At 42.0% G+C, this 22538-nt stretch overlaps 1 protein-coding gene across 1 annotated transcript in view; it reads left to right on the forward strand.

Annotated features, from left to right (window-relative positions):
* Nucleotides 1-22538, forward strand: part of AGK (acylglycerol kinase) — a 274709-nt gene that overhangs the window by 238905 nt on the left and 13266 nt on the right. The window contains 10 exon segments of the mRNA XM_066319713.1: nucleotides 492-549; nucleotides 551-667; nucleotides 8424-8463; nucleotides 12257-12336; nucleotides 13585-13660; nucleotides 15019-15111; nucleotides 16061-16093; nucleotides 18029-18123; nucleotides 20166-20235; nucleotides 21010-21089. Coding sequence (XP_066175810.1) covers nucleotides 492-549; nucleotides 551-667; nucleotides 8424-8463; nucleotides 12257-12336; nucleotides 13585-13660; nucleotides 15019-15111; nucleotides 16061-16093; nucleotides 18029-18123; nucleotides 20166-20235; nucleotides 21010-21089 — 742 coding nt within the window.

Consider the following 22538-nt stretch of genomic DNA (forward strand, 5'->3'; position numbering starts at 1 on the left):
ATCTTGTGAAAAGCCAACTTTATAATATGCATTTATGACAACAGCAGCCCCCAGCTACCTCCCGGACAACATTTCTCCTAACTGCGTATTCTGGAATATTTTCGTTGTTTGTTGTTCGTTTGTTTGTGATTTTGTTTGACTTGGTGAGTCTGTTTGTTTGTGATTTTGTTTGACTTGTGAGTTATGTTTTGATTTTCTTTGGGTTTGTTGCCGTTGCGTTTTGTTTGCTTGGTTTGGGTTTGGTGGTTTTGGCAGGTTTGGGGGGGTTTTTTTGGTGCGGGAAGGGGCAACACCGCGGACAGTTTTATCGACGCGGAAAAAAGACCTATTCACTTGTGTTCTCTGCCACGCTCCCTCTCCCGGTGCTCCGGGCAGCGTCGGCGCTGCGAGGCAAGGGGAGCCCGCGGCAATGGCTGGAGCCAGCGGCGGGACTGTGGGCTCGGAGAGCGGGAACCCCTTTCCCGGGGCTGCTGCCGTCCGGCCGTGCCCGCTGCGAGCGCGGAACGCCGCGGCCGCGGGAGCGGTTTCCGCCCGGGCACGGCAGCGGGGCGCGGCCGCGGGGCGCCATGGCCAAGGTGCTGGCCGCGCTCCGGCGGCACTGGAAGAAATCCACCTTCGGCGCCTGCCTGCTGGGCTGGGGCGGACACTGGCTCTATGGCAAGCACTGGTAATGCCGGCTGGGCCGGGAGACGGGAGGGGGAGCGCCTGAAATGGGGATCGGCTCCGGGAGGCCTCGGCAGCCGGACGGGATGGGGCTCCTCGCCTCAGCAGCTCTGGGCGTGGGAAGCTCGGCGCCTTTTCCTGCCTCCCCACGTCGGCCGTGTTGTAGGACTGGAGCGGGTTCAGGCGGGAGGTTTAAACTGAGGGAATGTCCGGCTGGCATGAGCAGTGCTGGGGCCTCCTGGAGAGGAGCTTTTCTGTCCTCGAACCTGGAAAAGGATGTCGTGAGACATACGTGTGACTTCAGCTTGCCTGCCTTTAGCCTGTATTATAAGGATGGATGGAACCAGGCCTGCAGGATGTGCTGAGTGTGGCCCATCCCAACGTGGTGGGTTTCCCCACCTCCTTTTTGCTGTAGCAGGAGTCCTCGTCTCTTTCTCTTGGCCTGGCGCCGGCAGCCTTGTGCTGTCCCTCCTTGGTGTGGTCTTTGCTGTTGTCACCCCCTCAGCTGCTCCTCCCATGACTTGGATCTCGTGTGTATAGTGGTGTCATTCCCGCTGCCTGTCTGTGGAGTAAATGTCCCTTGCAGTAAGTAAAATCCTCATTCGTGTTTTTTAAAAAGATGAGTTTATGTTTTAATCCTTCACCTTCGAGATTATGGTTAGTGCGTTTGACTGAAAAGCAGGTGTAACCAAATTATTCTTAAAAATTGTTGCTTTTGGTTCCGCTGTTTATTATCACTGTCCTAAAGATATTTAATTGTTTAGTCAGGTTTTTAACAGTGCTCTTTTCTGCTTACATTGCAATGCTGCCAAAGCCTCAGTGGAAAGTTAGGAAAATAAATTTGTTTATGTTGTTTTTTGGTCTGTTTCTTCACATCCTTTTGCTTAGGGACTTTGGCATTAAATCAGCCTTTGTTTTGCCTGCTACATCTGCTTTAGTTGCTTGCTTCTTACCTGAAGCACTGAGGCTCAGTGTTCCCTTTGTGTCGTGTCTGAGAGTTGTTGTGCCCATGTGCTGCTGGTTTCAGATGTACATTGATTTCTTGTGTGGTAATGGTGAAATTGTGTTTGGATCACAGAGAATGTGGAGTGTGCCACAGGTGATGAGATGGGGAATAAGGCGGAAAATATGAAAGGCAAACAACCAAAAAGGGACTCTTTGGTATCTAAATTTCAGTGTGTGGGGGTGGTTTGCCCCAAGTGTAGGCATGGTGCTTTAAGCCATGTGATGTACTGGGGGCAGAAGAATTTTACATTTCCCATTCTCCAATTTCCCTTTTATCTGTGAAGGAAAATACAGCATTTCCTTAGGAGACACTGGAAATGCAAGGTAGGAAATCCTGTGATGACAGACGGCTCAGTGAGACTTTGATGTAGGCCTTAGCTACTGCCTTCAGAGTTTTAAACACTGTTTGGAAACATTGACAACTGTTCAGCAATTTCTGGGCCATTCTCTGTGGAGAGTTGTTTTATCCAGGTTAGAGAAAAACAAGGAACAACAAGAGCCTGATGGCAAGAGCGTAAAAAAGAATTCAAGGGTGGTCTCAACAGCCCTTTGTGATACTCTGTGAACGGTGAGGACATTACCTTGTGGCAGGTGGACAGCAGGGAGTAGCCAGGATCCCTCTCTGCAGCTTGTGAGGATGGCTTTTGGTGTGTGTCTGTACATTCCCTCTTCCCAGTTTCTTTGTGTCCCAGTTGTGCTGGGGAGCAGAGGTGCCTTTTGCCCCATGCCCAGATTGCCACGGGCAGCGGCGGGAGGGGTTAATGAAGGATTTGTAAGGGGCTGTGTTGGCGCTGGGGCTAGTTGTTATCCACATCGGAGGCTCAATTGCTGTGCATGAGCCATACCTGGCTAGACTCATACTTGCCCTTCGAGAACACATTTGAAGCGTGGTGAGGTCTTGTGCTTTGGTTTCTGGCATCACGAGTTCCTGATGAAGGGCCTTGCTTTAGCACAGAATTGGTTCAGATTAGCCTCTCACTTCTTGGAAGTAGCTGAGATGTCGGTCGTTCATTTGCAGCCAAAGAAGATTTTTGTTTGCCATCCTGCATCCCTCTTTCTGTCCTTGTGGATTTTCTGAAATATTTCTCTTGCGAGGAGAAGGTGATTTGCTTTTTTGACTTCTCAAGGTTCCTTCTTCTTTTGGATGCAGCAGCCATGATGCCTGCATTAAGTGGAGCTACTGTAAATAACAATCTGTCCTGCAGACAAATGGCAGCTCTTCTGTAGTCAGTCTCTACAAGCTCACAGGGACAGAAGAGCTCTGAAGTACTTCCTTAGGACTTTGGAGGGTACTATATGGACAAGAAGAATGTTACCTTTTCCAGGCCTGTTCCCAGTGCCTCTTTCCTGCCTGGAAATGGACGTGGCAGTCCCCCTTGCACACCCTGAAGACTGTGCTGTTTAGCCTGGTCTGGATGCTCTTGTGCTCCCTAGGCTGTAAAGGGAAGAGAGGCACTGGATTGCAGTGGATCATGGCTAAAGACTGTGAATGGCAATAACTGAAAAGGTTGAGGAGCTGCTTAGTCCTGGTACTTTCTTCCTGCAGCATTTAGTTTCTGGATCGGTGCATTAGCCTTTCCGTTTGAGAGGTGTTTGTTCAGATACTGGCTGATTTGAAAGCAAGGAGTTTTGGATGAGCAGGAAGAATAAAAGGAGGAAACACTGAGCTTTTCCCCCTCCCTGATGTGTTATTCAGCCCTTCTAAGTATGTGATAGTACAGGAGGTACCTCTTCAACAGGGGTGTCAGTCAGGAGGTGGCAGAGGTTTTTAATGTGTCCAATGATAGAAGTTATGTCAAGTTGAACTACTGTTAACTAGAACCCCATTTCCATTCTTAAAATTCGTCTTGTTGTCATGAAAGAATATATTTTAAAAATCCATTGTCTTGCATTTAGGATAGCAAATACTCTTGTGCTGTGTGAGAAGTAGGAGGGTAACTCGGTGTTGCTATGTGTGAAGTTGTCTTTAATTTCTGTGGATTGCATGAATTTATATATTTAGGCTCATATTTATAATAGGCTCATTTTAATCTATAGCATATCATGCTGCAGGTTGAAGGGACACTTAATTTAATATTCTAGATCAAAGCTTGCAGGATATGCAGATTGTCAGATGTGCGCTCATACTCAGTAACATACATCTGCTTAACATACACAGGTGAGGTTGGTTACAAAAAAGATTGTTCTTTACCATATGGTTTAAAATTTTCCCCAAGTCTGGGATCCCCTCTCAACTTTATGTCCTGAGTCACCTTTCCTGCACTGAGCTGCAGCTGTTCTTTGCATGCCCAGGTGGTGCAGTGAGTTACCAGCTCTGTAAAATCAGCAGAAATTGAATCTCTAGCATGATGGACATCATCTGAACTGGTTGTCAGATTTGACCAGACTGTTACAGTGATGTCACTGCATAAGTGATCATCACCATGTCAGGATGGAGACCCTGGATATTCTGCTGAGGTAGTGGACTCATCACGTACTTAGTTTTACTCTGTATGTTGTTAAAGTATTGACATTCTCAGTAGAAAATGCTGGCAAAGCACCTGAGCCTTTGACTGCCTGCCAGTAATCCTGAGTGGTGCTGTTATCTACAATTTGAATGTTAGTCTCTGTGTGTTTGCCAGCTGATAACTCACTTTGTCACCTTTCTGCATATACTTCCTGAGCAGCTGACTTTATTTCATCAAAACTTTGTCAAAAAAACAGAGTGCAGATTCTGAGTCTCAGGTAAAGCTGATGAAACCTCAGATTTGTCTTTCATGCCCTTCCAAGGCCAAGATGGAAGTAAATTCTAATATCCAGTAAAGAGGATTCTGTGCTCTTGCTGTATTAGAAGCAGCCAAAAAAGCTCTCTGCTAAGATAAAATCTTTTTCAGGAGTTCTGATACAGCTCCTGAGGATTGATCCTGTGTGCACAGCTTTGGTCAAGTTTCTCCTCAGAAAACTCTGTGTTTTGATGAAGACACTGAACTTTAAAGTTTTTAGGCTTCTTCATATTTGAATATATTTAATAGTCTTAGATTTAATGCTGACAGCCCATTTTGGAATGGGATCCTGAGCTTCTTTTTACATTTGTAGTGTGATCACCTTTAGAGGAGTTGCTTTGGCTGGCTCTAACACAGACCCTTACTGCCAGCTGGGAGCCTCAAACAGCTTCATTTCAACTTCATTGTCTTCTGCTTGTGGCATTCATTGCTGCCCTGGGTGACCTTTCCTCATGGGAACTGTCCCTTCCACCCTGGCTTCTGCTGACACTTGGGCACAGGACTCAGCCTCATCTTCAGGAGCATCCATACTAAGTTGTGTGGATCTTGTGTTATGTTTAAGAATGTTAATGCCCTATTCCAGCCGAGAATGTTCAGGACAGGAGCAGTGGCCAGCTGTCCTGCCCTCGGGGTGTTGCAGAGAGATCAGAAGAGCCCTGTCCAGGCGTCTCACAGGGATGTTGTGTTCTCAGAGTGTTGTGTGCTGGCAGCCTGGCACGGCTGGGGCGTGGGGAGCTCTGCACAGCCGCTCTTGTGTCCTTTCTGTGTTGGTTCCATTCTTTGGTGTGAGCCTGCTCTGTTCTCCGCAGAGCCTGTGCTGCTGTGGCTGCCGGCCTGGAGGCTTTGCTGGGAATGTTCTGTCTGTGGGTTCAGCCTAGGACAGCCTCTTTCTTCCATACCCTGCTGCCACTGTTTGTTCCTCTCCGGTTCCCAATTTTTTACTGCTTTAGCAAGTTGGCCCAGCTGTAAGCTGTGTGATGCTTAATTCTCACAGCAGGAAGACAGCCCTGAGTGGGCCAGCAGATGCAACACTGCCTGTCTGCTTGACTTTAAGGCCGAATTGTGTAGATAAGCCCTTAGGGGAAACGTAAAGTAAAAATTGATTTTTAGTTTGCTGTGGATATGGTGCAAGTCAGAAGAAATCTCTGTGTGTTCTTTAAGGCAGTGGAGCAATTTCCCTCAGCCTCCGCCTGCTCATGTTTGAGCATTGTTGAAAAGGCTTTCTTACTACCTAACTGTAGACAATAAAGTACAAAAAAAAAATCAGCAAAATCTCACATTTATTATTAAAGTCTCATCTTCTCTGAGAGGTGGTGAGCAGTCATTTTTTGAGAATGAATACATGCTGAGGCAGAAGGCTTTAAGAAGTTACCTTTTAGCTGGTTTTCACATTTTTCTAGCTCTATTTATTGATTGTTATGACCTGCAGAGGACTTGCAGGCCCACTTGGGGTACTTTAGGTGAGCCATGTGAGGTGAGTGAATGTAACAGCTGTGATGCAGGAGGAGGGCTGCTGTTCTTACAGATGCATCCCTGTCAATGCACTTGAGCTGTTTTTTTCTGGGGTTTGAAGCTAGTTAAGTGTTGACATAATATTTTAAGGAAATAAAAAAAAGTGCTGTTACCTGGCATTTTTAAACGAAACTTGGGGCGTCCTTGACAAACTCTGATCACTTTGAAATGTCCCAGTTGAATGAAGTGGAAATCCTATGAGTATGACTGGGATGATGCGAGATTCTGGGTGCTGTGCTGCTGGAGAAGTGAGACAAATCACCTGGAAATTGCTGGATGGTAAACAATTCTTCTCTCAAAATTGAAACTTTTCCTTTGACACCAAAATGGTAAGTGTTGAAGTAGGCTTCTGCTGTTTCTTTAAGTGTTTCAGTGCAGGGGAAAATCAGCATAAATGTTGGCGTCTAAACTGTCAAGCTTAATTTTTATGGGTAAGACTCATTGAGGTGAATTCTTGACAGTTGTTTTGAGGATCTTTGAGGTTGAGAGAGAGAGCGCAGTGCCTTTTGCTAGCATTTGCTAGCAAAAGTGTTGCTGGACTTCGTTTTAAAGGCAATTAACACTGCAGCATAAAGCTGGGGGCACCAGGAAAACAGACTGGCCATCTGTGTGCTAGAGCTTGACTTCTGAACAAAATAGCATCAGTGTGGAATAAACAGCTAATGTGGGTTTGGCTGGGATTTGTTCAGAAGGTTAGGACAGCACTTCTCAAAGACATCAACTGCGTGGCCATCATTTGACAGTGGGGGCTCCTTGATATCCTGTAATATTTCAACTTTATGTATTGAAATCCCAGTTATTATTTTGTTTGCTTTGGCCACACGTAGTCACCGAGGGGGGGAAATGCATAAGGGCTCATGCCCTCAGTTGCACAGTGTGGACTCAGCCTGTCACACTGCCTTAATTGAGCTAGAGTTAGCTGGGACACTGCTGTTGTAAAGCTTGGAACACCAGCCTTTGCAGAGTTATTTTACCTGGTGCATTTCCATCATACTACTGCAATCAAACCCAAGGCTGTCGCTCCTCTAAGTGATATTGCAGCTTAATACAAATTATCTACTCCTTTGGTTTTAAGGAGCAAATATGACAGCATGCCTCTGAGGAATTTTTTTTTGCAGATATTCGAGGTACTTGTTATCCTGATGAGGTATTGTTCACATATTTTCTTTTTCCATGCTTGAACTCTTCCTTTGTCTCTTCATTATACCAGGAATAAATCTGTGGCTTTTATACCGTAGTTATTTTCTCAGAACCCAGTTTTATATCTCACCTGCAGTCACCGTACTTCTCATTTTATGGCGTTGCAGCATCTCTTGGTGATGCCAAAAAGAGCAGCTTATGTAGTTCCAGTGTCAGATAAATACTGTAAACCAGTGGAATCAAATAGATGGCACCTGGGTTTGGCCTTGCCTTGCCTTCTGCCATTTCCATGGCAGGGTTTAGCCTGGTGAGCCACACTTTGGGGCAGAAGTGTGCTGTTCTCCCAGTCACCTGTTTTTGTCTGGTTGACCTTTAATCCTTTCTGTTGATACAGTGTTTGTTTTGGTGTCCTGCCTGTAAGTGGGTTTTTTTGTATGTGATGTTTTCAGACAAAAATACATAGTCTTGCCAGGAACTAGCAAGGACAAGCTGAAGGACGGATGGTGTTGGTACCTGGGGTACAGGCAAGACTCTGGGCACAGCAGAGCAGTACTTGCCATTTTGTCTGCAAGGAGAAATAGGGCATTTTTGGGGCTGAGGAAGGAATAGACACTCATTCCTCACTCAGTAGCTGTCTCTCTGAGGCTTGCTGTCTATATACCTGGCTTGCTATGACAAGCCAGGAATGTATTTCTTAAAAGACCGTCTGTGACATACCTTACACTGATTATCTCTCTTTTGTTTCTACACTTCACTTCATGAGATGAGTGTTTTTCACCTCCTCGAGGTGCTGCTTTGGGCCATGCTCAGACCTAGGTGGGTGGAAGGTGCTGCATTTATTTATGTGTGTTTGGCTTGCAAACTGATGGAGAGAGGAGTTCACGGGTGTAATGCAGAAAGACTTGAGTCCTCTCTGGAACCCTTCTACACTGCCAGAATGGTAAGTACCTTCAGTGTAAACGCCAGGCAGTGAGAACATTGGAAAAACCCACACCTGAGCTCTGGAGTACAGTTACGTAGCAATTTAACAAATAAATCACAGTTACGTAGTGTGCAGAGTTTATGTAATCTCAGCACACTTGGCATCCTGGTCTTTGTTTTCTGCTTTTCTTTAGAAATAATGTTTGTGTGCACATTCAAAACAAACAAACAAAAAAACCCAAGAAAAATCATGTGTGCATAAATGAGGGTGTGTTGTCCTTAAAATGTTTTGGGTTTTTTTCTTTTTCAGTGTTGTCAAGCTGTGTGTAAAAGGGGTATGTACCTACATTTTAAAAATGAGCAAATTGTTTTAAACTTACACAATATAATGCCTCCTCTTTTTTCTGTCTTACCTGATAGCGATAACCTGCTACGAAGAGCTGCATGCCAAGAAGCCCAGGTAATGCCTTTTAAAGTAATAAAATCAGATTAAAATCTCCCTCTTATCTTGGTTGTGCAGGGCTCCTGAGATTTTCCCAGCAGTCCTTTCCTACGTGACAAGCCTCATAAAGATGCCATCTGTGTTCTTTCCCTTGATGCCCAGGGGTGCACAGGGAGTACTGCCCCTTGCGTGTCCTGGCTGCTGCTGTAGGGGAGTGCAGCGTTATCCTTGGGGTGATCTTAGGCACTGCTGGAGCTACCCAGACCTCCACTGCTGCACATGCAATTGCTCTGTGCCTGTAAAGTTCTGGTAGGAAGATGATTTGTTGATAAGGGTGAACTCCCAGCCCCCCGGGGGGGTGTAGTCTGGGCAGAATCAGCACAAACTGCTTGGTGTCAGTGCTCAGCTGCAGAGACTTGCCCTTGTCTGTTTAACCCTGAGTGACTTTTATCAGGGATGCCAGCTGTGATGACTGACTGACTCAGCTCTTTTGGGACCCCTCTGCTGGGAACTTAATGGGGGCAGCCTGGTTGCTGATCAGTGACAAGAAGGCCACTGTTCAGGGTGGGGAGAGTTGCCCTCTTAGGGAACTGACTGTTGCATTTCATAGTTTGTGGCCTGCATGGGCGAACAGCAGTCAACAAAATCTCATACTCTAATATTCCCACAAGGAAATCATGTCCTTAATAAGCAGTCTTCTGGAGGTGTAAGTGCTGCTGCCCATGGATGACATCACTTCTGTGGGATTTTAAGAGTTTTTTACCTCCCACAAATAAAGTTTGTTCTAAACCTGCTTCTTCATGACAGATCTTTGACATTTTGCAGGGTGTAACACTGCTCCCATCATTGCTTCGTACTGGGGCCTGAGTAGAATGGTGAAAATTATTTTTCTCAGTAGTGTTGTGCACCTGAATTATCTCAATTTCAGCCTGTCTGCTGTTGAAAGATTTTCATAGCAACTTGTCTTGTGCAATGGATCTTCATGCCAGAATAGATGTAAGCGAACTCACTGCTCAGGAAAAAACAAGGAAAATCTTTCCCTGAAAATACTGCTTTCGTAAACAATACTTGTAATCTCAGAGTCTTATGTTTTCAATATTCATTTTTACTGCATAATAACAAATTTCACATTTTTTATATAATAAAAAATAGCTGTTAATAGCATACTGACCAAATTAAACCAATTTTTTTAAAAGGAGCTGATGAAGTGGTTCACGTGTATTATCAAAAAGGTGTAAGTGCCGAGGACAAGACTGGTACCAGCAGATAGTTCAGTTGTGGAAGTCCTGAATTTCCAATTTCTTAAATCCAGTTATTAAGTGACAGGTTCTATTCCATTATGGCTTATTCTTACAAATGAAAATACAAATGTCAGTATAGCTTCCTACGATTTTAGTGGTTAAAGCCTGGGAAAATGTCCTGCAGAAGTCTCCTGCATTAGAAGGGAATGAACCAGAAAGCTTCGTAATCAATTCTTGCTGCAATTCCCATTCTCGCTGATGTGTCAGTGCCAAATAGTGCTTGAAAACACACAGCAGTACTGCATTAAGGCATTAAGTGTCTGGTATGTTCTTCAGAATAATAACAGTCTAAAATTGTTTGGAAAATGCTACTTGTTTTTATAGTGCTGTAGATGAGTATTGGAAAAAAATAGAGGCAAACTTATCAAAGAAAAAGTTTAGTCTGAATGAAGTGTGTGTGAAGTTCTTACCATTTTTACATGGATTTTTTGGTTTTTAATCCTGTTAGGTTACCAAATTGATGAGGAAGCTGCCTTGCTGAGAAAGTATCCACCACAGCAGTATCTCCTGAAAAGATTCTGCCATGTGTGTCTGAATTTAAATACCAGTTTATGGTGACAGCCCTGAATTGGCAAACGATTATGGAAAGATTCTATAAGAAGGAACCCATTAATAATATTTTTAACATTTTACACCTCTGTCTCTGGAATAAGTCAGTATCGGCTAACTTGGAGTTCCTTGGCAAATCAGTCTTGCTGATTGACCTTGTTGCTGAACTCTGGGCATGTGTTATTAAAGAGGTGCTGTTTGGCTGGCAAACAATTCACTGAGAGGAATTTCAGTTCACTCAAAGGGTAGTTTTCTGTAATAGGATGTAGTTTCTTTGGTGGTATTCATAAAGCACTATAAAAGCTTTGTATGAAAGGGTTTTTCATAGTTGTTAAATAGTGATTGTCATTTTAGAAGTCCAGAAATACAATACCTAGAACTGTGCACTTGACAAGAAAGTGAAAAAGGCATTGACTTAATGAAATTATACCTTCATGTATATGTTTGATAACCATTTTTATCTTATGACTATTAGTTGTCTTTACTTATGGTTCTGCTCTGGAAGACTTCTAGAATATTGCATTATTATTTTTTTTTATTTCCTGTCTTACAAAACAGCATTTGCTTTAGAAATGTCCAAGTATATTACATAAAGAAGCAATTATTTCACTACTAATAAAATCTTTATGAGCCTTGTTGGGTTGTTTAGAGCCTTGTTAGATTGTTTGGGGCATGCAAATACATCATATTATGCCCCCTAAGCAAATAATTAGTTGTTTCTAACAGCTGTAACATGCTAGAGGTCCCCTATTCCCCAATTCCCACCCAACAATTGCAATATAATAAGTTGGTCTGTTTTCCAGCTGATCTTTGGGTAAAGCTTAAGAGCTGTTGATTTGTTTCACTTTCTTTGAAGATTTCTTACTCTCAACAACTTCTCTCATACTTTTTCTGTCCTGAAGAAGAAATTCACATGTTTCAAGCAGCACAGCCAGCTGTACCCTTCTTTAAATTGAGGTTTCCTGAGCAAAGTTTGCAAGTGGAACTAATAATAAGTTTGAACAGCTAATAACCACTAAAATGTACTGTTCTTTGTGTACAGTATCACCACTTTCAATGTGAAAATTCCTGCTGGGGGTTAACTTCCAAAGTGAAGGGGGAAAAAAAGCCAGGGACAGTTGACTGAGCTGTGTTCAGCACAGTAGTCGTTGGTTCATACTCTTTCTGGGGCTTCTGGATGGTATTGCTGAATTCCTTGTGTTCAATCCAGTTTGATTTGGTGTGTTAATGGGGATGCCTTTAAGTGGCCTGCTAGAGGCTTACAGAGCAGATGGAACATGTGTGGAGATTTTGCATTTCCTTGTCTGTGCTGAACAGCCTTGGAAATAGGTACAAAGTGCAAGAGGCTTTGTGGAGGAACTCTCAAAGAATTTAAAATTGAGACACCTCTTCAGAGCTGGATTAAAAGTTGAAGAGGAATTGAATGATTTTTATAGAGAGAGATTAGTTTAAAAAAAAGTGTAAGAAGCAGTGGACTTGCTTATAGGTCAAGGCAGATTCTCTTGTAATTATCTTTCCTGTCTTCAAAAACTGAAGCATAGAAAATACTAAAATGAGTAGAAGAGATAGAGGAATTAAAGTTCAGAAGTTGGAAAGAATGCAGAAAGAAGGTGGCAGGCAGGTGTATGAGAATTACATAAGGAAGAAAGGAAATCCAGTAACCTTGGAGTCAAGGAGAGCTCCCTGGATCTCTGCCCATTGCAGAAAACCAGAGGTTGACAAAATCGAAATGGTGGTGGAATTGTAAAAATGAGCTAAAGAGTACTTACGACCGTGATGTGAGCTGCTGCTAAGAGTGCAGGTCTTTGAATGAAAGACCTGTATAATGGCTGAAGATGGAAGTCATTTGAATGTCGTGAGGTTTGAAAGCCTCATGACATTTGTAGAGGTCCATTATTTTGAACTGTTTTAGTGGTGTGTTTAAAAGATAAACCGAGCCCTGCTCTTTTTCTTTTACTTAGGCTTTTGGCAACCAGCTGATCCCTGCCACTATGCCACTGAAGAAAGCAACAGTCTTCCTCAACCCAGCAGCTTGCAAAGGGTAAAATTCCCTCTTCTCAGCATTCTCATTTGAGCCACTCTATCTGCATTTCTGCTCTGCTATCCACTATAAAAGCCAGCCAGGTTTTTGAGCTCATTTTTGCCTCCCTCTGATGCCAAGCTGGTGCTATGTAACTATGCCAAACTTTATTTCACCAAAACTATAGGGATGAGAAGTCGAATTAGTTGCTTGAGGTGGAAGAATGATTTCTAAACATATATATTTAATTTTTTTTTTAATCCTGTGTTTCGGCCTTTGTCTTTTCTTTGTATGTAGAATTCCTTTGTATTCCTTCCAGACTTTTGCCTGTGGTATATTTCTGTCCTCAAAAACTAAAGAAACAAGAGATGACCTTGATTGCTTCGAGACTTAAAGTTGGCAAGAAGTGATCTTACTTTTGTGGGAACCTGCCCTTGAAAGGGATGTGCCCACAAACTGAGAGGCTAATTATGGGCATGGAGCAAGACTCCTGGAAGAGGTTGGCTGCTATTTTTACGTGCTCATTAGCAGACAAACCATAATCTTGGATGTGATGTGTATCTGTTTCTGCTGATCAGCTAAGCTTTGGAATAGTTGCATTTTGTGGAGGGGCAGAGAGTTGTTACTTCCAATATGAGGGGGATATTATAGCTGACGTGGAGGTGCTTGGACTCATGCTTTTGTGAGTCTGAAAAATGCATAGTATTAGTCAAATCTCATGTTTCTACTTGTAAACAATTTATAGTTAGTGATATAATTATTTTATTATGCAGTGACAGGCATAAAATTGTCAGTCCTATAACAAAAAAAGGTCATATAGAGGTTTGCTTCTAACCTTATTTCATAACATGTAGTAATAAATAATTGGGATTTTTAAAATATTTCTTACAGCCTACATGGGCCTTCCTTGTGGTTGTAAAGGCTAATGCTTTATAAGTCATTTATTTTCTCATAAATTTCTGTCTGGAGATCTTCATTTGTTTTAATGAGTTTTTTAAATTATTTTTGGCAAAAGTTAGATAGCATCTTGTGCGTTTATTAAAACTGTGACAAAACTCTGACATCTGAGATATAAGACTAGAAGTGTAATACATTTGAACCACATGAAATCTCATCTTTCCTGATTGTCAGGTTGAATGACTGATTGTGGAGATTGAATGCTCGGTTTTAAGTAGATTTCCTTTTTGCTATTCATTTATTTCTTTCCTTTTTAATTTTTTTTTTTTAGCCACAAGACTCATTAAACAGTTTTTACCCTGTTGTTTCTAGCAAAGCTGGGAACCTTTTTGAAAAGAATGCTGCACCAATTTTGCACTTATCTGGCTTGGATGTAACTGTGGTTAAGGTAAGAACTGATAGGTTCTGCTACTATAGAAATATTGACTGCTCTTCCTTCTCCTCCTGAAGAATTGAAATTCAAATCTGTATGCATTTGGAATTCTCAGTTGTCCCTTAGACATCTTACAAGAAGAAATAAATACTGAGATATTAAGCCAATACCTAATCACTTTAATTCACAGTTAGTTTTCAAACAGTGTAGTGAGATTTTAATTTTCAGCTAAAGCAGTACATATGCTTGTTTGTCTGTCTAAAGCAGCCCTTCTATAATTCATGTTTGAGAGAAAACTCTCTAAATATTTGAGTGCTGGCTAGTGGTGCGTGCCCATTGCTGTTGAGTTTGTCATTTCTGCCTCAACTTGAAGCTTCAGTTGAAAAGTGAGGAATTTTGACATGCAGTTGAACTGTTCAGATTAATTTTAAAAATCGCCTCTGTCTTTACACTGAAATTATTTCTGTGGCTCTCCAGATAATTCAGTGTGCCCACCATGAAAGCAGAAAGCTGAGCTGTAAATGATGTGAATTAACAAACAGGTTTTCATTGGAAAGAGAAGAGCAAGGAGGCATTGAAGGGATTCTGATCTGTCTGCAATTTTTTTGAGGCTGTGATATGTGGATTGCATAATAGTCAGTGTCTCCTAACAGCAAAGTACTCTGATATGCATCTTTCTGTCTTGTAATCTTTTCCACAAGGTTTAGTATTAAAATGCTGGCTTTATTAATCCTTTTCTCTGATCATTAAAAATACCTATTCCCACCCTAAGAGAATGAACTATTTTGCAAGACTTAAAACTGATGCTTGGTAGCATCAGACCTGACATGTTGGCAAAACAGGGCTGGGCAAGGAAGTGAGGCTGAGATGCTTCTGTAAAAGACTTCACTTTTGTAGAAAACAGTTTTGATGGTTTAAAAAGTCAGTACTCTTTACTGCTAAATCCATTGGCAGTGGCTGTGAGGCAGTGGCCTTTTATGTCGTTGATGTTGTGTTTCAGGAGATGCCCTTGAGCACTTTGGCTGTTAAAGATACTGTGAGCTTTTCTACATGTGGTTGGCTTCTGGATTTGTTTCAGTGTAATATTACTGGAAAGAAGATGATTGCTGTGGTATTCTAGATCTGTTGAGTAACATTTGCTTTGATACTTCATTTAACCTCTGTGTGTGTCTGTTCACTTGCACATATTATATTATGCATCAAACTGGCTTTATAAGTTGAAAAAACAATCCCTGAATGTAAATAATATACAGTACTGTGTGCTTGTATAAAAATAACTACTAACCAGATGGATAGATGATTATTTTTTCTACAAAAGAGATACACTAAAAATAGTAATTTGAGTCCTCATATTTGAATCTCTGTTTCTTCAGACTGATTATGAGGGACAAGCAAAAAAGCTTCTGGAATTAATGGAAAACACGGATCTGATCATTATTGCAGGAGGAGATGGCACAGTCCAAGAGGTATTGCATGAGTCTGGTTTGTTGAGAGTCATAGTTGGGCTGAGGCCATGAAGATTTGAATCTGTGCAATGTAGCAGCATGATAACAAGAGTTCCTAGAGATCTGTCCAGTTTAATATCTATTTTTTCAGTAAATATTACAATATTCTGGGGACAGAACACTCTGCTCATTGGTATTAGTCTTAAAGAGATGATGGGAGTGGGGGCAGAAAGAGTGTGTGACATAACTGTCTTCCAGAACTTTATTCTAGGATGCGCAGACTCTTTGGAGGGACATGATTCTAACTTTTTCCTTCTGTGTTATGTAGTTGTAATGGTTTGATTTTCAAAGTTCCTTCCTTTTTATATACTCCCCAAGAGGAATGCCTATTTTGCTAAGTGGGAATCAGATAATTTAAACATTACGTGGGAATGATAACAAAGCATGGAACATATTTAATAAATGCCTATTGTCAAAATGATTAATGACAGGAGCAGAACTGGGGGATACTCTTTTTCAAGACTGTATTTTATTCAAGCAGTTCCTGGTTGCTAACTGTTGATTTCATAAGAGAATGGCTAAATGAATGCAATGACCTTGCATTCATTCTCTGACCAATGATCAGAGAAAGTGATCAGAATACATCTGCAGGTTTGTTCTGGCCTTTTGTTAATTGCAGTGACCAGTGCTGGTTTTGCATTATGCAGAGCATCATTCAGTGTTAAAACATTTACAGTGGCATTGGTTTTGGTGCCAGCATGTATCCAGGCACACTCATAAACCTACTGTTTCCAACATGTTTGCAGGCTGAAAATTCCTCCTTTCCCATGTAAACAACTGTAGCACCTTCTGTAAAAGAGTAGCTACTCCTTAAATCTTCTCAAAGAGTACATGTGGTAAAAATTTTGTAGCTTTTTACTGTAACTGAAAAATTAAATTCTTGGAGCTGAGCATTTCCCATGTTTTTCAGGTTGTAACTGGACTTCTCCGTAGAGCAGATGAGGTGAGAAGGTGTCACTTTAAAAATTGTGTTTATTTCTTGGAGTGACTGTGATCTCTTGGCCTCAGCTGCCTCCAGCAAATGCATTGCTTACTACTCTGGAGCCAGCTTGCTGTGCAACAATCCAGCTGGGCTGCTGGCCTGCAATGCTGCCTGTTGTTCTTTGTTCCCTTTCTGAGGGAGTGCAGTGACTCCCAAGCCGTGGCTTTGGGAATTTTCCAGCGTCAGAGCAGGGATTGTGGAGAAGCCAAATGCTCAATTTTCAAAGACCCATGGACCAGCTGTGCATGCCACTTTGTTTGGCTGAAGCATTGGGCAAAAGTACATGTTTTTCTTGTATTTGTACAGGCCTGAAACCAAATTCAGTTATGGTCACACTCCTACTGCTTTGGGATGGCATTGCTATTTCTTCAAGCAGTGCATACCTGCCTGTGCAGATGGCTGTACAAAGCAAATTTTAACCTCTCAAGGTGGATCACTCTGAATGAAAATGAGAGAGATTTTTCTTTTTAAAGTGGGAGGACAGTGTTATTGAAGAAAGGAGGGAATCATTGTTCCCAAAACCTTCTGGCAGGAGCTGGCAAAAACTCAATTAAATGATCCAGACAAGATTATGATGATACCCTTGGCAGCTAGAATTCTATCTGTTTAGGCATTTGCTTTGTCTGAATGTGACAAGGGGAACTCTGCAACCAAGTCAATATTTTTAAAGGAAGGTTAGTTATATCAATTCTGAGACATCATTGTTTTAAATCTAATATTATTATAGTTGGATCCTGAGACTTTTATAATCTGACAACAGTGGAAGAAAAGTTTAGAAGCTTTACTGGCTAGTTTATCTTAATTTTTTTGGCTTCTTATCTTGATGCAGTTTGGATCATTTTACCAGTAGTGTAGGAAATTCTGCATCCAGCACAGTTATGGATGGGATACTGCATTGTAGGATTGCCACTCTGTCACTTAATGTCTTTGGCCAAGGAGTTCTTGTCCTTCCTGTCACTCTGTCCTAGGAGCAGAGATCTGCACTCGAGCTCCCTCTCTCTGTGCCCTGCTTCCCTTTTCTCTCGGGGGTGTCACACCACTGTTGCCTGCATAAGAGCCTGTGCAAGGTATTCCAGAAGCCCTGTTCCTAGCAGCCAGGGGAGAGGAACTTGACTGCAGGAGCTGCAAACAGCCTCTCATCTGCACCCTGTAAAGCAGTGCTGAAGGAAATGGGAGCAGGGCGTTTGAGAGGACTTGCAGGTGACAGGGACACAGTGGGGGAGAGCGGCTGGGTGTGCGGTGAGACAGGAATTCCTGAGTGGCTGCACGTTGGCTGTGTCCTGGTGCTGCTGGCAGCATTGCCCAGGAGGGCTGTGGGGCACTGGGGTGTGGGGTAGTTTACACTGGTTTGCTGACATGCTTCAAGAAGCAAGGTTTAAAATGAAGTACAGGATAATAACTTGCTCCTTCAACAAGCCCTTCTGCGGAACAGCAGTACAGAAAAATAACATGGTTGGTGACTTCCAAAAATCAAACCTTCTGCTGCTTCATGATTTGGATGGCAGAGGAATCAATTAATTTCCTTTCCTCAAGTGAGAAAATCTCTTTGCTATGCAAGGTTACTCTGTCAGAGGGAGATTTCTGCAGTGGTAAATGGGATTCAGAGCCTGTGATGCCGCCATCAGTATTAAGAAAGATGGCAGATTGCTGACAGAATCCATGCATTAGTTGGGATGTGCCTGCCAAAATGCATGTAACAATGCTCCTAATGATTACAGAGAGCTCCTTTGTACCCAGTTGGCAGTGGTGGCTTCACAGATTTGGGTGCCATGTTCTGAGTCATTGTGTGAGGAAGTGCCTGGCTGCTCAGTGCCAAAGGGGTGATGCCAGACACAGCTGTGATGTCCACACAGGAAGCTTCATGCAAATGTTAATTTACTCTCCTTACGTGTCCAGGCTGCCTTCAGTAAGATTCCTATAGGATTCATACCCCTTGGAAAAACTTGCAGTTTGAGCCACACACTGTATCCTGAGAGCACGAACCAAGTCCAGTAAGTATGACATGTTTCTGAAACATTGTTTGTTTTCAAGGAGCAGTGCTTCTTGGTAGCTTGATGTTTTTCTTTTTCTTCTGTGTTACATAGAAGTTGGCAGTCTCTGGGCAGAGCCTGATGATTCTCTGGACTTGCCTGAGTTAATGACTTCCAAAAACTGACTAAAACTTAAAAGAAGGAAATGTATGTATTATTAGAAATCATTTGCTGTGGCTAATTTCCCTGTGATCGTGTGATGCTCAGAGTTTAAAAAGGAAAAGAGATTAAAAGGATCAGCCTCTTCGGAATAGCACAAAGGGTATGACAAGGATATAGCAAGGATATGACAAAATAAGCCAAAAATAAGTCCTCTTTCTGACCCTTTTCCAGTCTAAGAATCCTAGAAACCGGTCCACATATAGATTGGTTAAGACCTGCAAAATAAGGCATACAACAGTTTGGGAAAGGTTGGATCCCATTACTGACTTTTGCAGGGTAGGACTGACTTTTCCCTGTGATGGGACTGATGCTGGCAGTAGTCCAACGACCCAATTCTTACCTTCAGCATCCTGGATATGATGCAGTCTGGTGGTATCTGTTGCCTGCGGTTCAGTTTATTGCAGGACTGTTTTGTCCACTTAAGAAGAGAAAAGAGAGTCAAATAATCTTTCTTTTCCCCACACTTCATTTCTTTTCAATTTTTCCCTTCTCCTCTGATAATAATAAATATATTTCTTCTTGATCCTGAAATCTTTTCACTCTTACTCTCCCAGTAACTCATTAACATTGTTCTTTTTGGAACCCTTGCTGGTATCCATCATACATAAAACTCACAAGCCAACTGGCATAACATCCTGTATTAAACTACCAGAGTTCTTTGAAGCTCAGAAAGGTGGACAAGGCTGTAATCAGCGGCTAAGATCAAAATAATAATTTATGTTTGGGTTCTAAAGAGGCTGTTTGAAATGGATGATCTTCTTGTCCCAAGGTAATGAGCTGTGCAGGTGGGACTGCAGCACACTGGTGAAGTTGAAGATAATTTGGTCAATAGACTGCTTAACAACCCGCACCAGTAACAGAACCTGAGTTAAGAAGTGCAGAAGTGATATTTTTCAAAGAAATATTTGGGCTTTGGTTCCTTCAGCACTCTCTTACTTTGGAGTGTAGGAACTGTGAAGGTCTTAGATAAAGATAAGAGCTGGGAGAGAAGATGGGACGTGTGAAGAACAGCTTCCTTATCTGTCTCAGTATAGTAATCCTGATGAAACCAAGGGCAGTTTCTCCCACTGATTCACATGAATATTGGGCCAGATCTGAAAACTGCATTTTTTCCTTGTCCAGCTGAGACACTGGAAATGTATGCAGTGTGGAAACAAGAAATGGGATTCAGTCAAGTAAAAGCTTCAAGGTTTGAACATAGACTATTTAGTGAACTTAGACATTTTGGTTCCAAAATCTTTACAGCTTGAAATGAAAAAGTGCCCTGGCTACTGTCCACAACATAATGGAGACCTAAATGATATGAGCACTGCTGATAGGTAAATTTACATTGATTAAAAGCTTCAAAATAAATTGGCACATATTAGTGCAGTTCAATCTCAGACATGTGAGTTGAGACCAGCCAAGCTGTCCCATTCTCTCCCAGGCTGTAATACTTGGTACCACTAAAATCATGATTTGGGTCCTTAGTGTGTTAAGCATCTGAAACAGGAGGTAACACAGTTGGCCTCTGACCTGTCAGGTTAGCTCAAAAAGGAGGAATATCTCAAAAGCTTAGGCTGATAATTTCCTTTTGCTTTTTGTGTATTTTGCTGTTTGTTAGGTTTTGTCATGTGTTGCAACAACCCGTTTTGCTTTCTGGTTTCAGTGAAGTGCAGCACATTTCCCTGGGGTTTTTTACTTTTGCTGAAAAAAACCCCTACCTGGACTCAGTGGAATTTGCTAAAAAAAAAAAAAAAAAAAAAAAAAAAAAGTAGTTTTAAAGCTTACTCATTTCCTTTCTTCCTGTTTGTTTTTCTTTGTTTTTGTTTTGTTTTTTTTTTTTTCTGTTTGTTTTGCAGACATATTACTAATGCTACATTGGCCATTTTGAAAGGAGAGACAGTTCCACTTGATGTCTTGCAGATCAAGGTGAAAGCATCTACTTGTTTGGAGCCCAACATTCCTTAAACTTCTCTGTTCTCATGGTTTTATGTTTACATGGACTGGTTTTCCACTGTGTATTCATGTTAAGAATTTTAGTTTGATATCAGCAATTCTGCTGGCAATAATTTCTCTGCCATGTGGCATCAGACAATCTAAACAGAAGAAAACACTGGAATGCCACAACATCACGTTTCTTTGAGACTCAGAGAGTATTGATGAATACAAAACTTATTACAGTAATATTTCTATAGCAATGGTGAGAGATAGCAGTAGCTGTCTGCTGATTTGATGCATTCATGTGTATTGTGAAGTTAATAGCTTTCTTTGACAAACTGAAAAATACAAAATGGGAAAACCTTTGACTATGCCTCATATGGTTTCTGAATATTATTTTTCTGTTCAGTTGTAGAATGGACGTTTCTGCAGCAAGAGCATTGTGTCACTGTGCAGAGCTCCTTGCTTTTGGCTAACAGTCAAATCCACAAAATGAAAAGGCCATTGCTGGGTGTGTAGTCAAACTCAGGCTACCTGTTCAAAACTTCGCTTCTTATATTCCTTCTTGGAGCAGATGGCATGTACAATGCTCAAATTCTGCTAGGCTTTATTGCTGTTAGCTCTTTGTCATACCTCTTCTGTTAAATTTCTCTGTAGAAATTTAACAGAATTTTTAAGTAGAAATGCTATTTTCCCAACTTCAGAAAATAAAGTTGGAAACAAGGTAAGAGAAAGCAATTTTGCAATGTTTATTTTTCTTTACAGGGAGAAAAGGAGCAGCCTGTGTTTGCAGTCTCTGGTTTACGATGGGGATCTTACAGAGATGCAGGAGTTAAAGTTAGCAAGTAAGAAAATACTGTTTTTTGAAACTGTACCCTTTTTAGCATCTGTTGCCTAAAAAGACACACTCCCCTCTCTCAAGTAAGTCTTTTTTTTTTGAGTGTAGGCATCTGACAGCAGAGGCACCCACTCTTGGTAGGTCTTGCATTACACATGAGAGTGTAAGATATATCAGGATTCTTGTAATTTGAAATAAAACTTATTTGGTGCTGGCCCGTTCTTTTAAGTATATACTTGCTTCTTGCTTTGTGATATCTACTTCTGGAACTTTATTCAGATTGTAACGGGGAAAATCTCTCCCTTGAGTAAAGTCTTAAGTAAAGTAATTGGCCATTGTTTTTCATCATCTGCCAATGAAAAGCTGCGTGCATACTCTGAAACTCAATTCCAGCAAGGGACATCAGATGCAGTAGAAATTCCCTTTAGGTTCCTGCCAGAAATGGCATGGACTGTGCTATCTGATGGCTGTTCTCTGAATGCTAAAGTCATAATTATTGGGCTTTCTCCAAATGGACATTTAACATGTCGCTGTCTGTGTATCAAATGACAGGCATTATCTGCTGAAAACGCAGCAGAGCCAAAGCAGCTCACTCCTCGAACTCTTGTGGAGGAAATGCAGCTGTAAGTAAATAACCATGTGCTTGGTGAATGAGCTGTCTTTAACAGGAAGGAAGAGGTAGCAGACCTCTGGAGTCTGTCGGGCAAATGTTTGAGAGGTGATGTGGGATGGGAGAGATGCAGTAAATGGTCAGGTTGTTTGTCCCTGAGAAGGCAGGGACATGCTTAGTAGGCTGTGTAGATGCTGACTCAGCTGTGCTGCAGGCTCTCCTGTTAATTGCAGCCCCCAGTTCAAGGAAGTGCACTTCTCTCTGCTCTGCACTCCTGCTGGGCTTCCTGCCTGGTTTTCTCCTGTTGTCAGCCTTCACATTTTTCCCTGCGGCACTTCCCTTTTGTTAGAGTCCTTTGGACTCAGTGCTGGAGGCATGACAGCACCTTTGGTACATGAGGCACACAAGCATCCTCAAGCCTTGCTTCCTTCCATAGATGTTTTTGAATGCAGAGAAACACGTCCAGCACTTCAGCAACAAATGAACAGATGCTCAGAGTCTGCTTGGAACAAAATCCTCATGTGCTTGTCCTGTTCTTATACTTTCCCACTTCTTCCACTTTTGCTCCCTGTGAGAGATGAGTTATTGGACTAAAAACATTTGGTGTGTTCCAGTGCAGCTGATCGTAAACTGAAAAGAACTCAAAGGGAGTTAAGCCGTGGAACAGAGTTCCAGAAATGTCTCTGACTATACCTCTGCTAAGGACTGTGCTGCTGGAGACATGGTGCTGTTTTAGGTTACTGTTTTACAGACTGTTTCGTGGCTTGAGGGGATTGGTGGCACAATTGCATGCCTTAATGGTTAATGAGATCCTCAGATCTGCAGTACTCTTGACCTGGTGGTGTT

The sequence above is a fragment of the Sylvia atricapilla genome, chromosome 5 (assembly GCF_009819655.1).
Source record: "Sylvia atricapilla isolate bSylAtr1 chromosome 5, bSylAtr1.pri, whole genome shotgun sequence".
NCBI classification, from domain to species: domain Eukaryota; kingdom Metazoa; phylum Chordata; class Aves; order Passeriformes; family Sylviidae; genus Sylvia; species Sylvia atricapilla.